This window comes from Coloeus monedula (genome assembly GCF_965178545.1).
Source record: "Coloeus monedula genome assembly, chromosome: Z".
NCBI classification, from domain to species: Eukaryota; Metazoa; Chordata; class Aves; order Passeriformes; family Corvidae; genus Coloeus; species Coloeus monedula.
Window position 1 is genome coordinate 64,296,180 of NC_138822.1, and position 24,440 is coordinate 64,320,619.

Sequence of the window (24,440 nt, forward strand, 5' to 3'; positions counted from 1 at the left end):
AGTAGTCCTTTGCTGACATCTCACTAATAGCTCTGTATCTCTTCTGCACAGAGCAGACCAGAACTGGACACAGCACCCCAGAGATGGCCTCATCAGTGCTGAGCAGAGTGGCAGGATCATCTCCTGTGACCTGCTGGCCACACCGCCTAATGCAGCTGAGGACACCATTAGCCTTCTTGACATAAGGATGAACTGCTGGCTCATACTCAATTTGAAGTCTACCAGGACCCCCAGGTTCTTTTCTGTAGAGCTGCTTTCCAGCTGGCTGACCTGCATGTATTGAGGCATGGGGGGCTGTTCCCAGGTGCAAGACTTTGCACTTCTCCTTGTTGAACAGCACGATGTTCCTTTCAGTCCATTTCTCCAGCCAGTCAGAGTTCCACTGGACAGCAGCACAACCCTCTGGTGTATTACCCACTTCTTCCTGTTTTGTCCTCTGCAGCTTGCTGAGGGTATGCTCTGCTCCAAAATCCAGGTGATTAATGAAGATGATTAACAGGATAGGACCCAGGTTTTTTCTCTGGGATACACCCCTAGCTACTTGCCTCCAGACAGACTTTGTGCCCCTAATCAAAGCACTCTGAGCTTGGCTGTTCAGCCAGTTTTAAATCCACCTCACTGTTTGTTAAAGATCCTATTACTGAGAGAAGCCTTGGTCTGAACTAAGGTGCAAATGAGACCATATGCCAAAGTCAATAGTATGGGTTTTATTTAACAATAAAATGAGTGTGAAAGAGAAAGACAGAGTGAGAGAGAGAGAGAGAGAGAGAAGGAGTGAAGGAGATAGAGAGCAGAAGATAGTCACCACCCATGGTCCTTCTGGTCCTTCTTTACCTGGGGGTTCTTGGTGGTATGGGTTTTGAGGTCATTCAAAGCTTTTCACTATTTATACATTTTTGTAAGCAAAGGAATTAATGGTCATTGGCTACACAGTTCTCTTATTCTGTTGGCTAAATGATTCCCTCACTTCTAATGATAATGATGCTCAGTCTTCTTCTGGGTTGTGAGTCAGTGGCTGCAATCTCCCCTGCAAGAATTACCTTTTACCCAGTCTGAGCTGACTTCAGCACAGCTGGTGAGTTGGCTTTCCTTGTGGCCCATAAATTCAGCCGTTATGACTGATTCATTCTTCTTCCCCAGCTTTGTTTACCTCCCCCTAGGCCTGAGATAACAGACAATAGTACCACCTTTATCTTGTCTCAAGTATTCCTCATGGTGGCTCAGTTCACAGTCCAAGTTTCAGGTATCTACAGAGGCATATTTGGGGGAAGGGGCCGCTGGTGGCTGAAGATGCCAGCTGTCCTATAACTTGGGGTGATCTTTGTTTGACCAGTGATATGCATATGAGCAGCTGCTTCTTTACACACTTTGTCACAGTGTGAATTTTTGTCTGGATTACCCGGGATGTGCTAGCCAGACCTTGCAGGCTTGGAGTTACGCCATCCTGTCACTCCATTCTGTGCTTATCTCATGACAAAGTCTTTCTGTAGTAACTGCATTTGCAACAGAAAACTGTGATCTTTAAGTCCTTACACTATAACTGTCTTAGAACTTTCTGCTAAATAAAAGGCATCTCTAAGGAGAGCTTCATGTCTTGCTCCAGATCCAGAGCAATCCACATCGTATTTTTCCTCCTTCCTCACAGCATCTGCCTGGGTGTGGGGCTGAACATCAGCAGATGCTCTTGATGTCCTACCTTTCTTTTCTGTTCATCTGTGACCTGGAATTCCCTAGAGGAAAGTGTGCATCTCATGATGTTGTCAGGATTGCAAAGAACAAAAGATGCTGAAAACACATCCACAAAAGCAACACTACACACTATCAAGACAGTTACTTGTCAGATGATAGCTAAAGTAGCTACTCTTACTCCCAGACTTTCACATTATCAGCAATAATTTTCTCTAAAAATGACAAAACATACCTAAACTCTGGTTCTTCCTTCTTTTCCATTTCAGTATCAGTAATTGAGGCTGTTGTTGATGTGATAAAACCACGACGTGTGTATGTAGAATACTGGAAAAAGCTTAACTTGGATCTGAGCTTCTGTAGGCAGGGCACACAGCCATGAAAGACTCTGCTGTGCTTCACAGCAGCTACTCCCCGAGCAGCTATTGTTTGGGATTTTTTTTAGAACTGTCTCATGGGAGAAGTAAAATGACTGAACCTTTGGCAGGTAGGGGAGCTACAAACATACCCACTGCTAGGCAAAAAACCTCACACACTTCTGAGTATGCATGAAGTTACTTTGCCTGTAAAAGTTACGTCTTGTTCTGGATTTCTGCTGTCTTCAGCAGCTAAATGGTCTTGACTAACAGCACCAGTACTGACTATTCTTCATCATCAGAATGTGTTAAGATCCAGACCATACCTCCAGATGATTTCTGACAAGAGCTGACTGCTGCCTGGAAAGTACTGAAACAAAAAAAAAGGCTGCTAAGTATGAAAAGAGGTAATCCCCGTAGTGAAAAATTCAGCAAACCTTAGCTGCACCCACAAAAGAGATATCAAAGAAGACAATGATTGAAAAAAAATATTAATTCCACCAAGCAAAATTGTGAAATGGCTGCAAAATAATCAAAACAACTCAAATTTTATTGTAAACATTTTAATACTAAGGTAGTTAAGAAATACATGCTTGCTGATCAGTACAAATTTAACCAGAAAATAGCCTACAAAGGACCTGCTCTTGCTCCAAGAGATATCAACAGCATTACAGCAAACTTCAAATTGGAGCCTTTGAATTGTAACTGCATTTTTACAAAGGTATGTATCTCAAAAAAAACCCAATACATGACAAAAAAAGTGCATCTCCACTCTATACCTTTTAGGTGTTTTCCAGTAGAGGATGTCTCTCAGAGTTGGAGTAGTCTTCATCATGTACATTTTTAATAATTTTAAAATAATTTTCCTCTGGAATTAATAACAACCAGTAAAACAATATTGCTCAAGAAATAGCTTATTGTTTAGGCCTTGAAGAAAGGTAGAGTTAAACAATTAGAAATGTCCTACAAAATTGTGAGACCTACTAACTTTAGAAAAATGTTGCACTCTCAGCCATCAATTCTTATCAAAAATGTACAGAAGGGGCCAATGTTAGATTGGATTTTTCCTCTTCTTTGTTGCCCTTATTCAAATAAAACCATAGTAACATGTTATTACTGTATCCTGCAGCCGTAGGGAGGAGGAGAGAAGATCCAGCAGGCAGGAATTGTGCAGCAAGATTGATTTATTTAATTATTTTACAAACTCTTTTATAGACTTTTTTCTTCATAGTCTAATTGGACAAAGGATCAGCCACCCCCTGGGTTGATTGGCTAAAATCCTAAAACATCCATTGTCAAAATATTTTCCTACTGTACCATAAACAAAGCTCTGCAAGGTCGCAGGTGTTCATAGTTTATAGAACTCTGCAAATATCTTTGTGAGAGAGAAAAGTATCCCACGGGACTAGAAAGAAGCAGGAGAATTTCTTGCTGACAGCATTTTTGTATCCACAACACGTTATTAAAAATTATGAACCTTTTTCTTATATAACTAGTTAGCACGTATATGACATTTCCTATGTCTCTATATATTTTTGAATATTTACTGAATATTGCTTTATCAGACATCTCAGTTAAAAAAATTTAAATAACATTACTGGAATTTTAGACTATGTCACTTGAGTTAAAGTAATTTTTCATGACATTTTTTTATTTTAGTTTTTTTATGAGATCAAAAGGTAGAAGCAGTTTTGTCTTAACAGGTGAATTGGTCCCTCCCTTTGCTGAGATATGAGCAGTAATTTCATAAGTTTAGAGAGGCAAACAAAAATTGCAGTTAGAATGCCAGTCTTGGCATATATGAGAGAAATGCTTAAAGTTACTGATAATATTTTAGCATACACACCCACACATCTGCATGTACCAAACAGGAGCCTATGACATATGAGGAGCCCCCAGATTTTAAAAGACTAGCTTTTAAAAGACTTTCACCAAATGATTTATTACAGCTTTAAACCTTTTAAAACATTATGCCTACTGCCACTAATAATAGAGCCAGTCACTTTTAGGTAGAGACAAAGTAACTAAGTGGATTATTATTACAAAAATGCATTTTTGTCACAAACACAACTATGTGGTGATGGTGAATTTCAGTTTTCACATCTCTTTAAATTTGCATCTATTAAAAAAGATGGCAAAGCTTATTTAGTCTAACCAGTGTAGTTACACTTGTAATTTTAAATTCTACTCTTATATTCTTGAAAAGATTGTTTTATGCAGCCTGTAAGAAAACTAAGTATTAGTAGTTGATTTACTGCTGGTTTTCAGATTAAGTGAAAGTTTCTGGTCCTGATCCCTTCACAGCCTGTAAGAGGCTGACCATGCTGGAGCTGCTTCAGTAAAGGAATATAAGCTCATGCTTAATAAAACTCTGATTTCATTCCATCACATTTGGCAGATGGCACCTTCCACAACACATTTCTCCTTGTTCTCTGCTAGAACAGGGGGTACACCACCTACTGAAAAACCACAGGTCTCCCACACAAATTCTGATACTAGAGGGACAATATACCTACACTCCCATGCCTTTCTAGATGAAAGTACAGTGTACTTTGAAGAGTCATGCCATTAGAAATAAAAACTTCTTTGTACCTTCCTGACAAGAAAGGCCCTAAAGTATCTTGTGCCATTCTTCAGTAGTACCTGATTCCCACGTTAGTTTCTAGTATCTTTTTCTATAATTTAATAGATGCTCTTTCACTTTCACTTGAAAATACCATGTAAAGCAGCAAGTCTGGAATGATTGTTGAACTGGCTGCAGTTTGGTACTGTAAGTCATCAATCTATATACAGAATAACTATAAAGTGCTTTAGAATTGTTTCACAAGAAAGGTGCAAATAAATACTCTGCCCTCTTATGTACTCTCCCATGAGACATGAAGTCCTGGAGAGCCCACACTTAAAGAGTATCCTAAATTATTACAGCAATTTAATAATGATACTGATTTACACTGGAGAATACTTCTATTGCCAGTATTTATCTGGGTCAGTGTCTCACAGCATCACAGCCAGCAGGCCTACTGCTTGCCCTCCATTAGCTGTCTTGCTGAATCCAAACACACTCACCTGGATGGGTAAAAAAGGCACAGTGCTACACTGGAAATCTGCACAAAAATGGTCCTCTTATTGTGCAGAACTTGTGGTTGTTAGTTGATTCCTTTTGATGGCTATTTCCTGAAAAGATGAACTGGCAGCACACTGCAGTATAATTTTTCTTTTTGGTTAATAGGTTCAAAATGTCCACAGTGGAATGCTGACAGGTCTATTAGTTGTCAAAATTTTTCAGGATTTGGATCAAGCCACTGAAATAGCTCTGATGAATGTCTATATAATGCATGGTGCAGCACTGCTCCTGCTCCCAAAAGATCTGAGTAAAAATGGGAAGCATCTTTATTGCTTTTATGTATGATGAATTGAAGCACCAGTGAGTGAGCAAAGTGTGTCAACAGGAGTCAAACCCCAAAATGATTCTACGGATGACATTCTGTTGTGGTACACAGACCTCCCCTAAAAACTGGGAGTACTTCTACAGAGTAATCACTTTATAAATTAGAGGTAAATTATTTTCCCATCAAAATCTCCCAAAGGCAAAACTCCACTGAATGAAGTATGATACAGATTTCACAGTATATTTGTAACCAAACTCAAGTACTTTGTCACATATAGCAGAAGAATCAAATAGCTTCACAGCATGCTTGATGCAGTCTATTACAATTCTGAATGATAAAAATGCAGTGTCAAACATTTTACCTTTTTAAATATTTTTCTATTCACATTTTTGTGGTTCACATGGCTGTCATTTTCCTTAACTGTTATTTCTACAGCCTAAAGAGGGAAAAAGAAATAACAAAGAAAACAGAAAACAATAAATCCTATAATCCAGTTGACTGAATAAATGTAGATTATCACCATGTCCATATCAAACCGCCATCCACAGCTATCATCCTCGAAGTCCATATAGTCCATCCTGTGAGCAGCATGTGGGAAATGCCTCCTTGTTACAGTATTTGAGTGCCTTTGAAAACCTGGTGAAAAACAGACTAGGAGATAAAAATCTTTTTAAAAGGAACCAGATTGACTAGCAAAAAAAAGTTAACACTCCTTCCCCCAGTTATCAAAAAGACAAATAGAAGCAGGAAATCTCACACCTCACAGCTAAGTTTCATCACTTTGTTGGACAAGAAGCTATCTGTGGAATTGATTTTGTAAGACTTAAAAAGTAACTCTGTGTTCCATGTCTAGAAAATAATATGTTTGTTTGTTTGGATTTGGAATTCTCTACTATAGTTAAGTAATGCTATCTGCTTATTTTATCGAGATCTATGAACACCTCTCTTTTGGTGCCTTCTTTCACTGACTTTGACTCAGTGATCTAGAAGTGAAAGGCTCCATACACTGTAATCAATCTCTTCAGTAGTTAATTAATCTGGATTCCCTAAGTCTACTGATCTGAATTCTTCAGTAATCAAAACATATCCAGATTTGTATATACATAGTTCAATGGCTGAAACACATTTGAATTCCTATTTCTAGAGTCTGAGATTCTTTTTCAAAACAGTCTTCAAAATAAATTCTGCTTGCTTTAATATTATGTGCATTGTGTTTAATATAAAGCGTACCAGGTTAAAATTCAATTTTTAAATCACTGTTTGCATGCTGGTAACACCTTAAAAATATATAGACAGATGCAAACAAGTCAAGTGGAAGTAAAAATCCTGTGACTACAAGATGGCCTGAATGTGGGGTCCTGTCCTCTTCATTGTTCCCCAGACTTCTCCATGTAGCAAGAGAGGTACTGTGGAGCATAGATCTTCCCTATGTCAAGACATGAGGTTAGAGAAGAGTCTGTGCAGCTGTGTCAGACAGTAGGTTGTGGTACAAAAAAAGCCTGGGAGCTGTGGTGTGAAGGCAGAACATCTGTCCCATTCTGACAAAGGACAGTTGTACTCTGGATTTTCGTCTGTTTTCATGTAATGTGCAATTTTTATGAATCATTCTGTGATTCTTTAATAAATTCTGACAAGAAAAATACCTTCAGATGTCTGTATCTCCAGCCAGAGTGGAAATAAGCCATGTCTCTTAGCCATCTGCAGATAAAAACTGAGAGCTGTAGAGTTCCTCAAAAACTAAACAGCAACAGGGAGTAGGGGTTTGAATTATGAAACAGAAGACCTGAGGGAGCATCAAACCCCTTCTAATGTATTTTCTCCTTCTTAAAAAATAAATCTTATCATACAGGATTTCAGTCCCCAAATAATATAGTCCCCAAATAATTTATGCATGGGCATGTATTTGTGAGAATGTGTATTTTATTTAACTTCCTTGCACATGCCTGTGTTGCTATACTCTGAACAAGAACTTCTACTCAAATCACATGAATATGCATGCACAGTGCCGGCAGAGTCTGGCAGACTACTAGTGGGAACCTGTTACTAGATAACAAAAACAATGTTGTGTGCAAATCACACTTTTATATGCACCAAAGTGTGCAAACCAAAAACGATTGTCACTACAGCATCAGCAGGCACATCTGTTGTGTTTTGCAACCTTCTGCTGAAGTACTAGCAAAACACAAAATAAAACTACAAAAAAACTAAAATAGTCTCCCAATTTTATAAATTGACCTACTTTTTAAAAACTTGAGAATAGAAGGTATCAGATAGAAAATTTTACTCTAAAAATGTCCCCAAATGAATAATAATGCAAGCTACAATAACCATTTCCATTATAAGTGCTCATGTAAAATTAAATTATGTATGAACAAGTGTTCTGAGGTAATCAGATATACCAAAGTACATAACTTTGGCACAGTCTCTTCTTTCTGCAGAAGATAAGATAGATCTACTGAAAGATTGTGAGAAAAAATGCATGTACTGACGGAGACCTTCCCATATGTGCCCTTGCAGCAACTGGCAGCTTAGTGTGCTAGATCTTTGGAAGCTGTTTTCAGAACAATGTGTTAAAACAGCATTACATGTGTCTCTGCATGCTTTTGAACCAGATCTCACACTGACTCCATTTACTGCACTTTATGTCCCTTGGTGCAAGAGTTTTGGAGCAAACACATTGTTTTCCTTTCAGGTAGAACTAGAGACAGAAGATGAGCTCTAAGAGCTCAGAAGTGTTCCAGTAATATGCTTTAACCACTAATGGGCATTTAGCCCTTGGGATTGCAAGTAAGTTGCCTCACATGCAAATGTGGACATCTGACCCCACAGCACCAATTTTTGTGCTCTATTATGGCTCATATAATTGCTAATGCAAGAATGCCTCTGAGAGACCGTGAATAATCTTTCCTAAAACATCTTTATGCCATTCATAATTTTACAGACCTCTTGTATCTGTCTTCTCTAATACGCTTTCCAAACAAAAGAACTTTTGAATTTCCTTTGTATGGAAAAGCTTCAATACTTCAAATTATCCTTTCCACAATATGCTTCACCCTGCTTTATCTTTCTCTGAGGTGATGTAATCTAAAATTATATGCAAAACTTGAGATGTGGGATCACCGCAAATCTAGACAACGACATAATATTTTCCATTTTGGTATGATTTTATAATTCCTGCTTACCTTTTGACTGTGCCTATGCATGAAATGTTTTCAGAAAATTAATCCCAGTATTATCCAAATGTCTTTTTTTAAATGGCAATAGCTAATTTACAGCTCATCACAGTGCATATTATGCATTATGGAGATGGATAGCCTTTGTGGCCATGTGCTCCACCATCTGACTGTCCTCACAGTGGAAGTGTTTTCCTTATTTGCAAACCTGAACTTTTCATATCTCCTAATGCTCATCCTCTTGCCATGCATCACTGTGAACAGCTGGTCTTTCCTCTTGGTGGTCTCCTTATTGATAAGGATGATAAGGTTGACTAGAGATCCTCCCCAAAGCCTACCCTTCCTCAGATTGAAGAAGCCAGTTCTCTCAGCCTCTGCTTTCTCATCAGGTTCTCCAGGCCTCTGAGCGCTCTAGTCTACTGCTATCTTCCCCATACAGGGGAGGAAGACAAAACTGCAGGATTTTAGATGTGGTGTGCTGAGTAGTAGGGGATAAAAGCTTCATGTACAGGTTTTCATACATCATACTCCTGGTCACAAAGCCCAGGATGCTGTTGGCCATCTTCACTGCCTGGGTACACTTCCAGCTCACACTTGCTCTCCATCAGGATGCCCAGGCTCTTTCCAGAGATCTGTCCCCAGGCTGTAAGTGCCCAACCTGTCTCATTGCCAGGGGCTCTTCCTTCCCAGATGCAGGTCTCAGCATTTGTCCTTGTTGAATTTCACGAAGTCCTTCCAGCACAGTTCTGCAACTTGTCTAGGTATCTCTGAATGGCAGCCCTGTGCTAAGTCTATCAATCTGTCCTTGACTTTGCTTTTCTCTGCAGACCAGAAGAGAATGTATCCTTGCCTCCTCAAGGTCACTGAACAAGAGAACTGTTAGCTGTCAAGTTCATATTTACTATCATCAGTGAAGTGAGTAATTTAATATCACTGTAAATTTTATCAGCTATATATGTATCACTTTCCCAAATCACATATGAATGTTCTGAACTACAAAGACCGCTGTGGCATTCCAACAAGGACTCAACTTGGCTTGCTACATGCTCTTCTACACTGTATTTTCCATCTTCTACTTGGGTCTGTTTTTCTTTTTAGGTCCCTGGCAAAAGGGTCTTTGTCTGCTGAAGCACCTGCATTTCTCCAACTTGTTGTTCTCTCTGAATAGCAGCCCCACTGAGTCTACCAATTTGTTGTCACCTGCAGACTTGATGACAGCATGGAGGAAAAAAACAAAATTTCCAAGTATTCTATAATTTTTCAAGTATAAAGGTGTTTTTATGTTCTTTTCATGAATAAGGTATCATTCCAAACTTCCTGCATAAATGCCAGCTTTCTCCCATACACACATCAAGAGGCATTATATTCTGGTTATGCTAACATAATAGCTAAATTGCAAGATTTGCTAGTTAAGATGAGCTGTGAGATTTGTATTTCCAAGAAATAAAAATCATTTATTGCCAGAGAGGTTTATGAGAGAATAGCACTTATCCTGTGTGAATGACTGCAGGCATGTCCCATTGACTCCGCATCTTGTGCCCCAAGCCTCTAACTCAGTCTCAAGTCTCCACTGAACCTCAAGTTCCCAAAGTATCCAGTTCCTTCCCCAAATCAAGGCCACAATGCAACCACCATCCTTCTCAGATCCAGACATCACTCCTTCTGCATGAAAAGCTTGAACCTCCCCACCCTCTTGCCTCAGTATTTCAGCTCCACACATCCACTGTCTCAGAAGTCTTTTTTTCTTAGTGAGAGACATACCAAATTCCAAACCCTTCTTGCTCCAGGATGCACACCAGGACCTTCAGCTTTCCTATGTTAAAACTTCTACTATCACCATTCAAGGCCTTTTCCACAGCAAAATCATCTTTGCAAATCTTCCCTACTATCCTGCTCTTACCTCCCTCTCACTCTCTCTTCTCTTTGCATATTTCTCTTCTCTTGCCCATCTGATTTCACCCATGGGCTCTCACTGGCTGCTAACACCTTATATCCACGTGTGACTAAACTTGCATGATAGCCTAAACATCTCTCCTTTTCTTTTCCATCCCCAAAATCCAAGACCTGCTTTCTGATAGTAGCTGGGCTTCAGAAAAGCTGGATGTAAAATGGACATAACTCTTATCTGAAACCATTTTTACACTCACTATGTTGTCTGTCTTACCAGTTATCGAACTTTTGCTGGGCTTTTTGTTTAAATGTTGAATTCTATGACAGTCTCAGAGAGGTAAATCATGTTTAAGCAGTAATCTGTGCATGCATGTCATTTATTGAACTCACTGTGCATATGATACAGGTACTTTCTGCACATGAACAAATCAGCCACATGCGGGCAATTTAGTGAGGAACACACAGTAACTGCTTTTAAAGGTGTCAAAGAGCACTGTCTGTTTTATTAAAAGAGTCTAGATAAGCAACTGGTTACTGTGAAAATCTGTAAAAGCCATGTCCTGAAGCCTTTCATATGGGACACAAGACTTGATTCCATAAGGGATACTCCTTTCTATAAGCCAAAGTGGCTAGGAACCACTGTTACAGCTAGATGTCTGTTTTGTGACTTCCATAAAGCATTTAACATGAAAAGAAGAACATGCTACAGACAATACTATGCAGAAATGCCAAAATGTGGAAGTGTCACTACTGACATACATTTCATTTGTCAAAACAAAAAGCTTGTAAAAACTTCAGCCCTACAGAATCAAGCACCAGGCAAACAATGCTTCTTGCTGTCTGGTATCAGCAAAACTATTGGCATTTATATCTAAGAATAGTCTCCCCTCTCTTAAAACTTTATAAATCCCACATGGATCTGGGAAGAGAATATACCAAAATGAACCAAAAATATACAAAATGGAAAGAATGAAAAATCCTAACCAAAACAATTCATAGAAGTTCCTGTAACAATGACAGTTCTTAAAAATATTTATTTCATACTGCTCTAACTTCCCATATTATTTTCAAGATTATAAGTACTATTTTTTTTGGATAGCTAATCTCAGTGTTTTTCTACAGAGATATGTAAACAAAATAAGCCCAGAATGTAAGGTTGTTAACTACACATCAATACATAAAAGCCACTTGAATTTAGCATTTCTTTGGGTCATTTATGATCAATTCCAGAAATTAACATCTCTCAGGCCTTTAGAACAGAGTGGAGGCAACTTGTCATTTGAAGTTTTTCCTCTGTGAAATACTGTAAATTGCATTCCATCACAATTACAATTATTTTCACTTGACAAAGAGATTTGACAGTCTTACTCTGGATAGGAAATAAATATAAGATCTTTTTCCATTCAAATACAGCTTGTCAGATTTCAGTGAAAATTTGTAAGTGAAGTTTTTGCACATTCCTACTATTAGTCTGAATTCTAAGAAAAAAAATTGTACCTCTCCACCAGTTAACAATTATGTTCAGAATACTAAGCAAATAAATAAAAAATCTGAAGACAGTTACCTCTTGCTATTTTATAGCTGAATAATTCAGCTTTTACCAGTTAAAATACAACCCATGAAGTTAGCTTGTATATATAGACAAATAAGCAGATTGTTAGAGAAGAAAATGAGGAAGTTTAAAAATTAATAACAAAACCAATAAAGCCACATTAAATGCATGCATACACATTTTACATTGGATATTCTGCATAACTAGAATTTTCACTCATTTATTAAATAAGAAATGTATTTACCAATTTTATGAGAATTATTCAATGACTACTATGTCCAGACCCTCTCAAAATTCACAGAAAAAGTAGAACTCCTAATTTCTGTCTTGGGATGCTTATTTTCCTGAAAATAAAGGAATCAAGAAACAAGAGGACTGTGGGAGGGCATAATGAGCTTAGAAAGCATGCTCAGTCTGTGATTATTATCACAGAAAACATAATCATCTGTGATTATTCTATAATTATCAATACTCACAAATAGAAGCCACTTGGCTAGCTTAACTGCTAGGATATATACTAAAATGGGAGTAATTAATCCACATGTCACAGTGTAAAAATCACTTGACTTTGGAAGACTTGAAGGAATTTTGGAAGCTAGTCAGCAAGCAGATCTTTTTTTTAAGTAACTAGGTGAATTACCTGTTTGCTTTTTCTTTCTTCCCCTAAACACACAAAGTACCAGTCAGGATATTATGTAACAGCTGAGGACTGATATCAAGGAATGAAGCTGCATGGTCCCATGCATGTCATAGAGATCTAAACGCATAGGTTGCATACATTCTAGACCACAAAATGTCTTCCTTTGATTTTAAAGGTAAGTTTTGTACATGTATATTGATGACATAAAAATGACAGTTATGGTAATTTTTATATATTTGCCTTTAAGACAGGGAGTAGTAATCACTTTTGTTCGCATTTCTTTGTAGATAAATTGTATCTTAACAGTGAACTTAATTTGTGGACAGCTTCTCTCTTTGCCATGACAGTGCAGACAGTGAAAACCAAGGAATCTCAAACAGCAACTTAAGGTATTTAACTTTCTGTAGTATGTGCATCAATAATCTATATGAAAAAATAATTTTGAAAAGTATTCAGAATATTGTAAATCAGTGAATTTTTGTCTTATTTTTAATCTATTTTCTATTTCTTTTATCATCATTCATCTCTCTCTGCTGTTCCTACATTTTACCACTGAACATTTCTATGTCACCTTCACAGATAACCAAATACTGTATTTCAGCTGCTAGCCACTCTTGCTAAGTTATCATCACAAAAGACTTTACCCATTTGTCTCATACAGCTGTAATGGCATCACCTCCCTCTAGTTTCATTCTTCCCTACAGCTCCTCCCTCCCTAACTACTTACAGCCTTGGGCTCTGTACAGACTGCTACCTCACAGTATGTAGAGGGGCAAAACTATTGATATTTACAGGCAGACAATATAATAAGAGATGACTGAATAAGTATAAAATAGCATTAAAAATATGTCATATCCCTTCTTGTCTTTACTGTGAATGCTACTTGGCATGCTGCTTAATTCCCTCTAGATTCTTATTTTGTGACCTGCATGATTGCTGTCTTTTGTTAAAAAATAATATTAACTCAATACTAATGATGATTTAACAAAAACTTCGCAGAGTTTTGTTATAAACTGCTGTTATAACCCTTTTAGTGCTTAAGGCTTTAACGTTTGAAGCCAATTTTATCATATATCATAAGATAACAGTAATGCAAATAATTTCTTAAAAATAAATTCATGCATTGGCCCAACTTCTCTTAAGACAGGGACTATGTGACAGCAGAGGTCAGAGGGAATACACGTAATAGGCATGCCTCACCACACCCCTCTGTAAGACAAGGCTCTGAGTATTTACACAAAACATTTAGTTTATATGCAAATCTGACAACATACATCCCTTAATTTCTCCAGAGAAACTGGTGAATGGCCTACCTTGGAGCCATGCCATTGTCTTTAAACAAAGCCATGTTCAGCTTTAGCTAATGTCAATGGACAAAATTCCTATTTCTCATCTGAGCAAACAAAAGAAATATTCCTCCAGAGAATGAAAAATCCAAAGTACAAGACTGTATCTTCAGAAAGCTGGCAGTTTTTCTGAACTGAAAGTTTTCTGATGCTGACAGTAGTCAACCAATTTTTAGGAAGTTAGCCAAGGTTTCACAGAAAGAGCTGTCTAAAAAGCCTTCATAGATGCTCAACAGAAAATTGAAAATAAATTTTCATAAAGCAGGGTTATTTAAAAAGTTAACAAGAAAGAAGCTGTTTGAAATAAAAAGAAAATGCTTATGAACTGTTAAAAATTCCTTCCTTTAATCCTTGATTAGATGTGTAATAGTTGCTATCTCTGATTTTTTTCTGATGCCATTTCAAACATTCAACTTTTATCTACTCAGCAAGGATATTCACCAAAGCTCCTGAATTTATTCTGCTGTTTGCTCATCTCTGGCTTCTTTGAAAAGGCATGCTTAGGCTGGCACTGGACTAATTAAAATATGATCACCTTTTCTTGCTTATTGTTCTCACACATCACCTTGAGTGCTTCCATGGCTCCTCTTTTGTCCTTCATCAAATTAAAATGTCAGCTTTCATTTTCACTTTAAAGAGTCTCCACAATTCCGTATTGCCTAGAAAATGTTGCCTAACTTTTTACAGTTATGCTGCGCAAGCACCATATTCTTCCAAAAATCTTGTCAGGTTTCTGCCCAATAAATGCTCCAGGATCAAAATGAACTTTTGTTTATGTCCAAATTTGGAATGGGCACAGACCTATCTGTCACTGGTACAGGTGTATGAAGTAGTAATCACAGGCATGCTAGGTAGGAAAAACACTGTACATGGCTGTCCTGCTTTCTTCTCTGTCAACTCATTGACAGCAATGAAGCCAACCATCTACCATCTGTGGAAGGTATCTTTTCAGCTTTATACCGGCTAGCGCTTGTATTTCAATGCCTTAGAAAGCCTCGAGCAGCCTTGAGAGGTAGCACAGGCGATCTGGCACTTTGGTAGCTCTAAAATCGGTACCTGAATCAGCTGCAGAGCAAATACCACCAGCAGAAGCAAAGAGGGAGAAATACAGCTCCCTGCTCGCTCAATTCCCTGCAGTTAGAAGCTTTCAAATGAGACAGACAACCAGAGATGTTCACAGGAAATTCGCTGAGCTGAGAGAGAGGCGGAGCCTTCCCTCGACCATCTCTTAAGGAGAAGGGGAAAGGGGAGGACTGGGGGCGGATCCGGGGTGAGCGGCCAGTGAGACACTGCTGAAGAGTCTGAGTTACATTTGGCTTTGCCGGCGCTTGGAACAAAGGAGCTCGGAGCACATGGGCAGGAGCAGGTGTCTTTGGGAGGGGGAAGGGAAGCTCAGAACAGGCAGCAACAACCATCTAGATGGTAAAAATATAAAACTGTTATTTTTATAGCAAACAAGGTTTCTCTGAGGTATCAAATCAAAGGACTGAAAACCAAGAAAACTTAACTTTCAAGATAAGATATTTACACCAGCAGCGTTGAGACCCTTTAGGGGCTACATGAGTACAAACTGCTCTCCTAGGCAGTGCATTGCAGTGCTGGGGAAGAACGTATGACATAAAATTTACTAACCATAATAGTTAACAGCTAATTAAGAATATAACCATTTTTTCCTATTCTAGTTGGCATAGCTGGCAAGGATTATTCCCCATTTCCACTAAAACACATAAAAAACACTTGCTAATTCCTGTCGATGAAGAAAGAAGGCATCTTTTCTTCCACTTGTTCACAGAGACCAATCCTAACCTGATCTAATCAAAGCAGAATTTTGCACAAAACATAAATACTAAAACCAAGAGGTATTTTATGCTCTGAACAAATTCTGTGATGAAAGACTACCACTTCAAAAAACTAGTAATTCAAAGTTTAGCTAGGGTGGTTAAACTAAGATTATGTATTGTTTACAATTGTCTCTAGAGAGCAAATAGTAAATATTTATGTGATCTTATTTAATTAAAAAAAAAATTCTTTTATGATGGCTTAAATAAAATTGTAATGGAAGACACCACTGTCATAAAACTGTAGAACATCTCATAAAACAGGCATACTCAGTAGTCTAAAGGTCTTCCTACCCTATCATTCTTTCTCTGACAAGTCAAACTATGAGGAATTGGTTGGCATTGAAAAAAACTAAGAACAGGGCAAGCATATTGCAATACTTTTCCCTCTCAGTCCTAGGGACTTGCAGTTCCAGGATCTCTGTAGACAAATGTGGTATCTTTGAGTTTAACAGGAACAAGAATCTGTCATTATTTAAACTCATGCTTTGGCATAATGATAATTTTATTTAATGTCTTTTAGTTCTTTTGCAGAGTTCTAGATCTTTTATTATGAGACCAGGAACAACAGCAGCCCATACACTTCTGTCCCGGTTTTTGTGATCTTAATTACCACAATCATCCTCCCTCTTCTAGTAATCTCTTTCTTTGTGTGAAGCATTCTAGTCTATTTACATATTCCTCATCAGGAAACAATTGAAACCTGACTTTCTCTTTTATCTTGTCTGTACCCTTCCTGTTAACTACCTTGTTTTGCGATGAAAGGAAAACAATGTAAACATTGCTGAAGAACACTGGGTACCAAGACAGTCTCCTGCCACTCCTTGCACGTCGTGTTAATTTTTATTATCCCAAATATTTCAGTACTGTAAACAAATGTTACGTCTTCATATCTTGTAAACAAATATGCTGGATGCTAGAAACTGTAATATAGACCCACACAGGACCCATATAATATCCCTTCAGTGAGAAAAGTTAATCATTAATTTATATTCCTTGTTTGGTATCTTTTAATTGGCTATTAATGCTTCAAAGAACTTTCCCTCTTACCCTGAACACAGCTATATTTTATCAAGCATCTTTAGAAAAGGACCTTTTTAAAAGATTTTAGGAATTGTAGGCTGCAGAGTCAAAACCACAATACCTCCAACTCCCCTACAAGTTCATTTGGGTCTCTCTGGTACAGCTGTGGGACCATGGCTTTGTAAGAGGTCCCAAGATGTTCTTAGTTTGTCTCATTGACCAGTATGAACACTTGGTTACCTAAGCAGAACTAAAGATGCCAATCTAACATCCAATCAGGTCCATGTCAAACAGGGAAAGGCTATAGTATGCTTTTTTTGCCATGGCCATTCTATCCAACCCTTGGCATTGCGTAATTACAACTATCAATATTCCTGGTACACCAGTCTTACAACATCATGGTTAAATGGAAACAAGCAATCCTGATGACACATACAAATTAGCTAGAATTTGATTCCCTTCAGTGCATTGATGAACCAATAGAGACAAATCAGCAACCATAATTTTTGAGCAGTAAATTACTCTCCTACACAGGCTAGTGCTGGAGGCAGTCTTTAGGAATGGAAAAAGGTTACAGAACATTCTTTTCAATCAGAGTGTGGCTCTGAAGGAGTCCCTAAAGAACAGCCACTGCAAAAAAGCTTAAAAGATAAACAAGGCTATTGATACTTGCACAATGTTTTGTACTAACACTGTTGGCAAAATAACAGGGACAAGTGGCAGCTCTGAAGCTGAAGCTTAAGATATCTCTGTGGCAATGACTTTTTTATTTTAGTTTCCCGTCCATTTTATTTTCCTTCCAGATTGACTTCTACTTGGTGAGGTGCAGAAGGAGAGGCATAAAGGCTAGCTAGAGCACAGCTAGGAGGAGGCATCAGCTGGAACTGAAAAAACTTGTGGGCAAGAAAAATGGGTGCAAGAGTTAGGTCCAAGTGCTGAAAAATCAGCAAAATAACAAAGTTGCCATCAGTGGAGCTGACCAAAGACACTCAACCAGCAGGGCTTGGATTCTGTCTTTCTGTATTAGCGTACTATAAGCCTAACAGACGCTCTGAGACAACACTTTCCAGTGAAGTGTCTTTTTTAGGCAGAAAATTCACTTTCTGTGAAGACTGTAGGTTGCAAATGCATTTTGTGAGAAATAGACGTGTGCAAATTAACTTTTTGTGATTTCACAAGCTCTACTGAAGAATCTTATGAGGAGACACCTGAGAGAGCTGGGCCTGTGGAGCCTAGACAAAAGAAGACAGAGAGAAAAGCTCAATAACACATAAATATCTTGAAGGCAGCTTCCAAGAGGATGGTGCCAGACTCTGTTCAGTGGTGTTCAGAGAACGGGAAAGGGGCAATGGCCATAAACTAAAACACAAAAGTTCCGCCTCAACATGAGGAAGAATTTCTTTACATTGAGGGCTGCAGAGCTGCCCAGGGAGGTTGTGGAGTCTCCCTCTCCAGAGACATTAAAAACCCACCTGGATGAGTTCCTGTCTCACCTGCTCTGGGTGACCCTGATGGGATGGAATAGTAGAATTTGGGAAAAATAGCCCAAAATAAGGATTATTCTGGGATCCTTCTTATATGCCAGCATTACTCTTTATAGCTAAAATTAAATGCTGCACCTTCTATTTTCAGTAACACCTGTCTTGTTTTCTTCTCAGTAGATCACAGTATCTGAACTTGAAAACTAGTATTACTTTTTTTGGTTATTTTTAAAAAAAGGAAATATGAACTTAAAACCTGTAAATTTTCTCAGTTTTTAACATCCTGCTTTTGTTGCCTATCAAACTGAAATAATGATAACAAGGATCTTGAATCAAGAAAGTAAATTTTAGTGTTGTACCCCTATTTTAAAGACAGAGATATTTAAAAATGTACCAACAGGTATTATCAAAAGCTTTCTCTAAAGGAAATTGTTCACCATTTTCTCTAGAGAATGATTACACAAAAGGACATGGCAGATGTGACCTACTGAGATGGTGGTGATTTCCACTGGTATTAGTAGCCTTGGAAAACACTCTATTGTGCAGTCCTTGACTGATGTAGAAGTCAATCTTTTTATTAAGCACCTAAAGAGATGAGTTCAGGAAAAAATCTGCACAGATTTCATGGTATGCAACACTGGAGGAATGTTTTCTAGAGTAAACATTTGAAAACATAGAAATAAATATTCTATTTTTAACTAGACTTTCAATTTAACTGCCATATTTTAAATAAAAACATTAGCAACAGTAACACTTGGAGGGAATTTCCTATTAGCCTAGGAATAATTATGATTTCAAACAGTCACCAAGGGTTGTAACTCAGAGGTTTCACAATCCCCTTCTCCTGCTCTGAACACCCACCTCTACTTTTCCGGAGCCATCTCTACAACCTTACTCTATATGCAGGCAGCCAACACCCATCTACAATGCTACCATCACTTTATCCTCTATCTCTTCAATGCATTTCTATCTCAGATTTATGCAAAAACTTTTGAAATAACACTTTTAGGCCCAGTGCACTGTCTCAGTCATTTTTAATTTCTGCACTTGATTACACAAAAGTCACTGTCAAATTAACTATCATATTTGCAATTTAAATTATCCTAATCACTTCTTTTAGCTCACATTTCTGTATCAAATTACTTTTGGAGACTTACCCTTAGTTGGTGAACTTTCTGTGACTGTACAGTGCTTACAGAATGCAATTCCACTTTACTGGCATATAAAGGCCACCTGTTACTAAACTATGAATATATGATAATAGGATCCAATTGAGTTTTGCTATTTAACTCTCCTGTTCAAACTACACTATTTATCGGTTTTAAAATCTATTTAAGGAAACCACTAATTGACATGTTATTTCTACTGTGCAATTACATTTTTTTGAAGTTGCCACTACTCAAAAGAATAAATAATATAATTTTTGTTTATCTCATATGAAACAGAAGACATTTTAGAGAAATATTTAAAATTAGCTTGTTAACTTTTCCATGTATTAAAAATCTGAATAGGAAAAGAAGAATTGGTTTCCTTCTTGAATAGCATTTCCATTTTATCATTAACCTATCCTTGACCAAACAGAGCATACCATATAGCGAGTGATACTATAAGCAATGTTTATGAAACAAATGGGAACTCTGTCGATTATTTTATTGGAAAAAAATACAGTACAATACAAGGGCAAACTACTCTGGAGGAATTTTCATCAGCTTAAAGCCCAAAAGTGCTTGCAGTGCTGAGGTTTTTTCATTTTGTATAAGAACTCAAAAGTTATGGTTGGTTGTATGATTAGTTAAAGATAATTCTACATTCCTCATGGGAAATCTGATATGAAAGAAGACTTACATGTAGATTACCAAATATATTTGGCTTAGTGAATCAGTTCAGGAAAAAAGTAAGGAAGAAGAGAAAGTGCTTGATTTTATCTAGCAGCCCTGCAATGTCCAGAAAGTCTAAATTAGTTACACTGATAAATCTTGTATATGATCTAGACTTCCTAACAGCCATCTTTCTCTCCTCATATCCTGATCTAGTTCTGAGGTCTGATCTTATCTAGCATCTCTAAAGAGTGATTTACTGTTCAAGGTTTACTATTTTTATATCTGTAGCATTAAAACGATATTGTGGAAGAGGTTTTGTCACAATGAAAGCTGGAATCATACAAAAAGAGCTTCTAGATTCTCAGTGAACACTGGACCTGCTGGATATGAAGGTGAAAGAGCATATGCATTTCTAACATGGCTACAGAATTTTTTCTTTGAAAATGCAGTATTGTATTGCAGTATTTGACAATGCACTCTTATACAAAGGTGGTTATTTTAACATTCAAATTTGCAAGATTTCACTGCTTTCTAGCACTGTAATCATATCCTGTTTCACTCCAGTCACTCTACTCATGTACCCACCATATTCCTCTTCCCATTCCTTATTTTTGACTTCTGAAATTCTAATATCTTATTAGGCTATTACCTTCTGAATTAAAAAAAAAAAAATAATCTAAGTACTTACTTTACCCCTTCAGCTCTCAGTGGTATCAGGGTTTGCATTTGCAATGGAATCTAATACAGTGTCAGAAGACTTTTGCTGCCACTATTCTCAGTCTTTTATGCCTGTTAAGTCCCTAGGAGCCTCCTGAGGCAGAGAACACAAGCAATTATGAAAACAAAATATGGAACTTTAGGTGCTGCCAAGCACGATTTAGATATGAGCCCAAATAAGCAGTCCAGGTAGAAGTACTATATCTTTGCTTGTTGAATGCACACAAACCTGGAGTAGTTTTTATTGATATAGAAAGTCAGAAGAGAGAGACATGGCAGCAACACTTTTATTAGGAATAAAAAAACAAAGTTTCAGGCAGCTTTGTGGTTTGGGTGTCCTATTAAGTAGGTCTAATCATGCTTCCATTTAGTGTGGGACTTCTAGGCTACCCTGTGGAAACACGTAATTTCAGCATTTGAAATTACCTTTGTTGAACAATATGCCAAATTTTTAGGTACCTCTCCAGGTCCTTCTTTTATTTCTAATTATTTATGCTTTGTACAATACTTAGCATTGTGGCCCTTCATATTTATGAAAGGCATAATTTATATAATACTACAGAACATAAAGGAACTATGTCACATACATAATATATATTAAAATAAACCAATAAGCCAGCATTAACACCCATACTACATTAACTCCTGTTAGAGAAAATAAATAGTCATCTTAGTTTGTCCTGCCAACACCTTCCTCTCTGAGTAATACCAAAGACTCTACCAGACCTCAAACTTCTCAGCTTTGCTATTTTTCATAGCCACGAACATGTCTTGATATTCTCAGTATCAAATCTTGACCTTACATGACATAGTTTTATAAGTGGAGTACCAGAATTTACCAAATTTCACCTTTACAAAGGCCTGGGTAGACTTATAAAACGAATACAAAATGGATGTCCCATTTTATTTTTTCCACATACTTTTAAAAGCAGTCTATTCTTACAAACAGAAAAAGTGTATCTGCTAGCCAGACTCAGCACTATAAAAAGTATATACAAGTAACTATGTAAGTAAATGTACATGAGGCCTGGTGAAGAAAGGCCATTAGACTGAAAACAGGGAAATATGGGTAAACATGAATCCTGCATTTAAGTGGTCTAACTTAAATGCTGTTTAGTTAACAGATAATCATGAAAATGTTTAAGTGTTAAAGTAGCAATAAGACGATTAAGCTTTCTTCATACAAAAAAGAGAAAATGAAACTAAAACACCCATACCCATTACTCCATTTCATATGTATTAAACAAGCAGTATGGAAATATTTAAAATAATTTATATTATTTGAAACTTTTTATATGACTTCTTTCATAAAAGACTGATTTTTTTTGAGAGGTCTTTATTGACCACACTCAGAACTAGGAACTTTTTTCCTAGAGTAATTTTCTTTATTCCACTATGCAGACAGAAATTTTTCTAAGGCGGAAGCTACATACAATTATCCTGATAATGTGCACAGAATTAAAGATTCAAAAATAAATTAAAATGTACACAAACAATTGTCTTTTTACAGTTTGTAGTTTATCTTTAGATTCAGAGCCCTGTGTATGAATCACCCAGGAGTGTTAATCTCAGCTCTACTTTAAGAATCATCCATTTGCCAATGGCATGTATTTCTCAGAGTCTTATTTCCAAATATTATACTTGAGAATGAATGATATTTAGGAAAAAAATTAAAAATCTTACCTTCAAAAACTCTGAATGCTTTCTTGCAGCTTGGTAGAGGCCATTTAGCAGAACTGGAGTTTTGAAAGCTTTCCTTTAGATTCAAATATTCCATAGGGAAAAAAGATCTGGTAGAGTTATTCAGATCTACAATAATTAAGAGGAAAGAATGCATACATCAATGCTCTAAATAAAGCGATAATTTGCATAAATTTATACAAAATAAAAATGCCATATCTACTGTGTAATCCTTTTTCTGATTATAACATCTAATTTTCTTTTAAAATGACATTTACCCAAGCATTTCCATGTATAGCAAGAGCAAGTCTTAAACATTCTGTTTCTTTGGAAAAAAAATTAGAAAAGCTGATGTCAATTTCTGGCAAAATGATATATTTAAGAAATCAAGCTATTTAACTTACAAAACTATGATGACCTCTATGAATAAAAATTATATCCATAAAAGTGACTGTGGTATGAATTCTCAGTTCATATTGCTTTTTGTTTAACACTCCCACTCAGTAATAGTCAGTAATGCAAAGAAAGGGGAAGAGTCTGAAATTGTTTTGAGATTTTTAAAAATACTTTGGATTAACAGGAACTAAGAAAACATTTGTAGGATGATTCATGACACATTGGAGGAGTTGGCATTATGTACTAATCTCAATAAATCAACATTTTTTCAGGGCATAATTTGGGGAAATACCTTCATGATTGCAACCCAAAACTGCCAAACTAATCTATCCATAGCAGTGCAATGGAAAACAATTTAAAATCAACAGTATTTTCCTACCATAGAATTGATCTGCTGATAACAAACAGGGTTGCTAAGCTAGTAGCTAACAGGAAAAACTTCAACCCCTGCCCATGAAACCCCTGCCCAATTCGTGTCTCCAAACCAAGAAGGCTCCAGATAAATACCAACAGCAGCTGCTACCAAATTCTTTCTGTACCTTCAAAAAAGAAAAGACATTCCTGGGTTTTTTGAGAAGGCTTGTGTTTAATTACTTTATGTGGCCCACTGTAATGGTACATACTTTTCTTATAATAAATATTTTATGAAAGGATAAAATCTTTTTCTCTGGCAAATTTAAGAAAGCTAAGCTTTTTGTGAGCAGGATCCAAAAAGAAGAAAAAAATTCCAAATACCTTTGGTTCCAGTAGCTTTTTCTGTGTAAGGGGAAGACAGCAGATTTGAAGTAAAAACTCTACGCTGGTCTTACTCTAAAAATTATCCTTTATTTCACCATGTCACAATGCAGGTGGAATGAGGCTACACAATACATGAAGAACACAGAAATCTTCAAATCTTCTGTCTCATTATGTGAAAATAGAGCTACTGCACATATAAACTGCTGTCACTGAAGCAGAAAAGGCCATTTTCTCTCCTAAATGTAAAATGAACAAACTGTGTATTTTTCACTAGTGTTTTTAAAATTTTTATGGAAGAGCTTTATATGCTACTGAACATATTTGGATTAAGTACTATTCAGATTCAGGCTTCTGATGAGACTCTGCTTGCCTCTCACAGCATAGACAGAGAACATTTTAATTTCCTGCTACAGACCATAGAAATCAACACAGTTCTTTCAATTTTATTGTCCAGATTTAAATACTGAAACCTCTGGTGAGGCATCTAATTCCTGAAAACTCCCTTTTCAGAAAAGGGAGTGCTGACAAGTCCTACGGGTTTCTAGAAAGCTGCTTGGCTAGGCTTTCACTGAAAGATCCCCTCAGGCTGGCCAGGTCACCCATCTTTCTGTACATACATGACCCCTTCCCTGCCATGTGCCTGGACCTCCCTTGCACAACCACTACCCTGAATCTGCATTCCTCCAAAGTGGTGGATTTATTGTACATGAGTGTC

At 37.1% G+C, this 24,440-nt stretch overlaps 1 protein-coding gene across 1 annotated transcript in view; it reads right to left on the bottom strand.

Annotated features, from left to right (window-relative positions):
* Positions 1 to 5,867: 5,867 nt before the first annotated feature.
* The window catches only part of RNF180 (ring finger protein 180), a gene marked incomplete at both ends in the record, with an annotated part of 84,218 nt that continues 65,645 nt past the window's right edge, over positions 5,868 to 24,440 (bottom strand). The window contains 2 exon segments of the mRNA XM_082301693.1: positions 5,868 to 6,082; positions 22,595 to 22,720. Coding sequence (XP_082157819.1) covers positions 5,868 to 6,082; positions 22,595 to 22,720 — 341 coding nt within the window.